This window comes from Nannochloropsis gaditana (assembly GCF_000240725.1).
Source record: "Nannochloropsis gaditana CCMP526 unplaced genomic scaffold scaffold187, whole genome shotgun sequence".
In the NCBI taxonomy this organism is placed as follows: Eukaryota; class Eustigmatophyceae; order Eustigmatales; family Monodopsidaceae; genus Microchloropsis; species Microchloropsis gaditana.
Window position 1 is genome coordinate 20118 of NW_005803766.1, and position 653 is coordinate 20770.

A 653-nucleotide genomic window follows, 5' to 3' on the forward strand; every position below is an offset into this window, starting at 1 on the left:
TGTCATCGCCAAATGGCTTGGCGGCGTTGGGCTTAGCGTGGCGGCCACTGCCGCGCTGGGTACCCTTTTCTTTCCCCGGCGTCCTCTAGAAACGCAGGCCGCGGAAATGTCTGCCCCTGCAGCCACTCCCCGAAGCTCAATGGGCTTGGACCTGACCCCTTTGTCTACGAACGAGGCTTTGAAAGCCGCCGACAAGCTCAAGCTGAGCAAGCAAGAACGGAGAATACTCTTCGAGGCGGGCACGGAGATGCCAGGCTCGGGAATGACGGCCAATGGGATCAAGTACAGCAGTAAAGCTGATGGCCTGTGGGTGTCGGCGCTTAGCGGCGTGCCACTCTTCGACGCAAAGGCGAAATACAACAGTGGCACAGGCTGGCCCTCCTTCACCCAGGTGGTGGATCCGGCCCACGTGATCGAACGGGTGGACCCTCGGGACGTGGACGGGAAGCCCCAGTTCCTATGGCGGGTGGAGGTGCTCGACCGAAAGAGCGGTACCCACCTCGGCCACGTCTTTGACGACGGCCCGGCTCCCACGGGGAAGCGGTACTGCATGAACGCGGCGGCCATGCGGTTCGTGCCACGGGAGGAGGTGGACGGTCAACAAGTGGCAGCCACGGGGGAGAGAAAGACGACCGCGGACGATCAAGGAAAAG

General features: G+C 62.5%; 1 protein-coding gene across 1 annotated transcript; it reads left to right on the forward strand.

Moving 5' to 3' along the window:
- Window positions 1-139: 139 nt before the first annotated feature.
- NGA_0618800 (methionine sulfoxide reductase b) lies at window positions 140-568 on the forward strand (the record flags this gene model as incomplete). Its single annotated transcript, XM_005855469.1, has 1 exon — window positions 140-568. A coding segment is annotated over one exon (429 nt), but the record flags the coding sequence as incomplete, so codon positions are not given.
- Window positions 569-653: the final 85 nt, after the last annotated feature.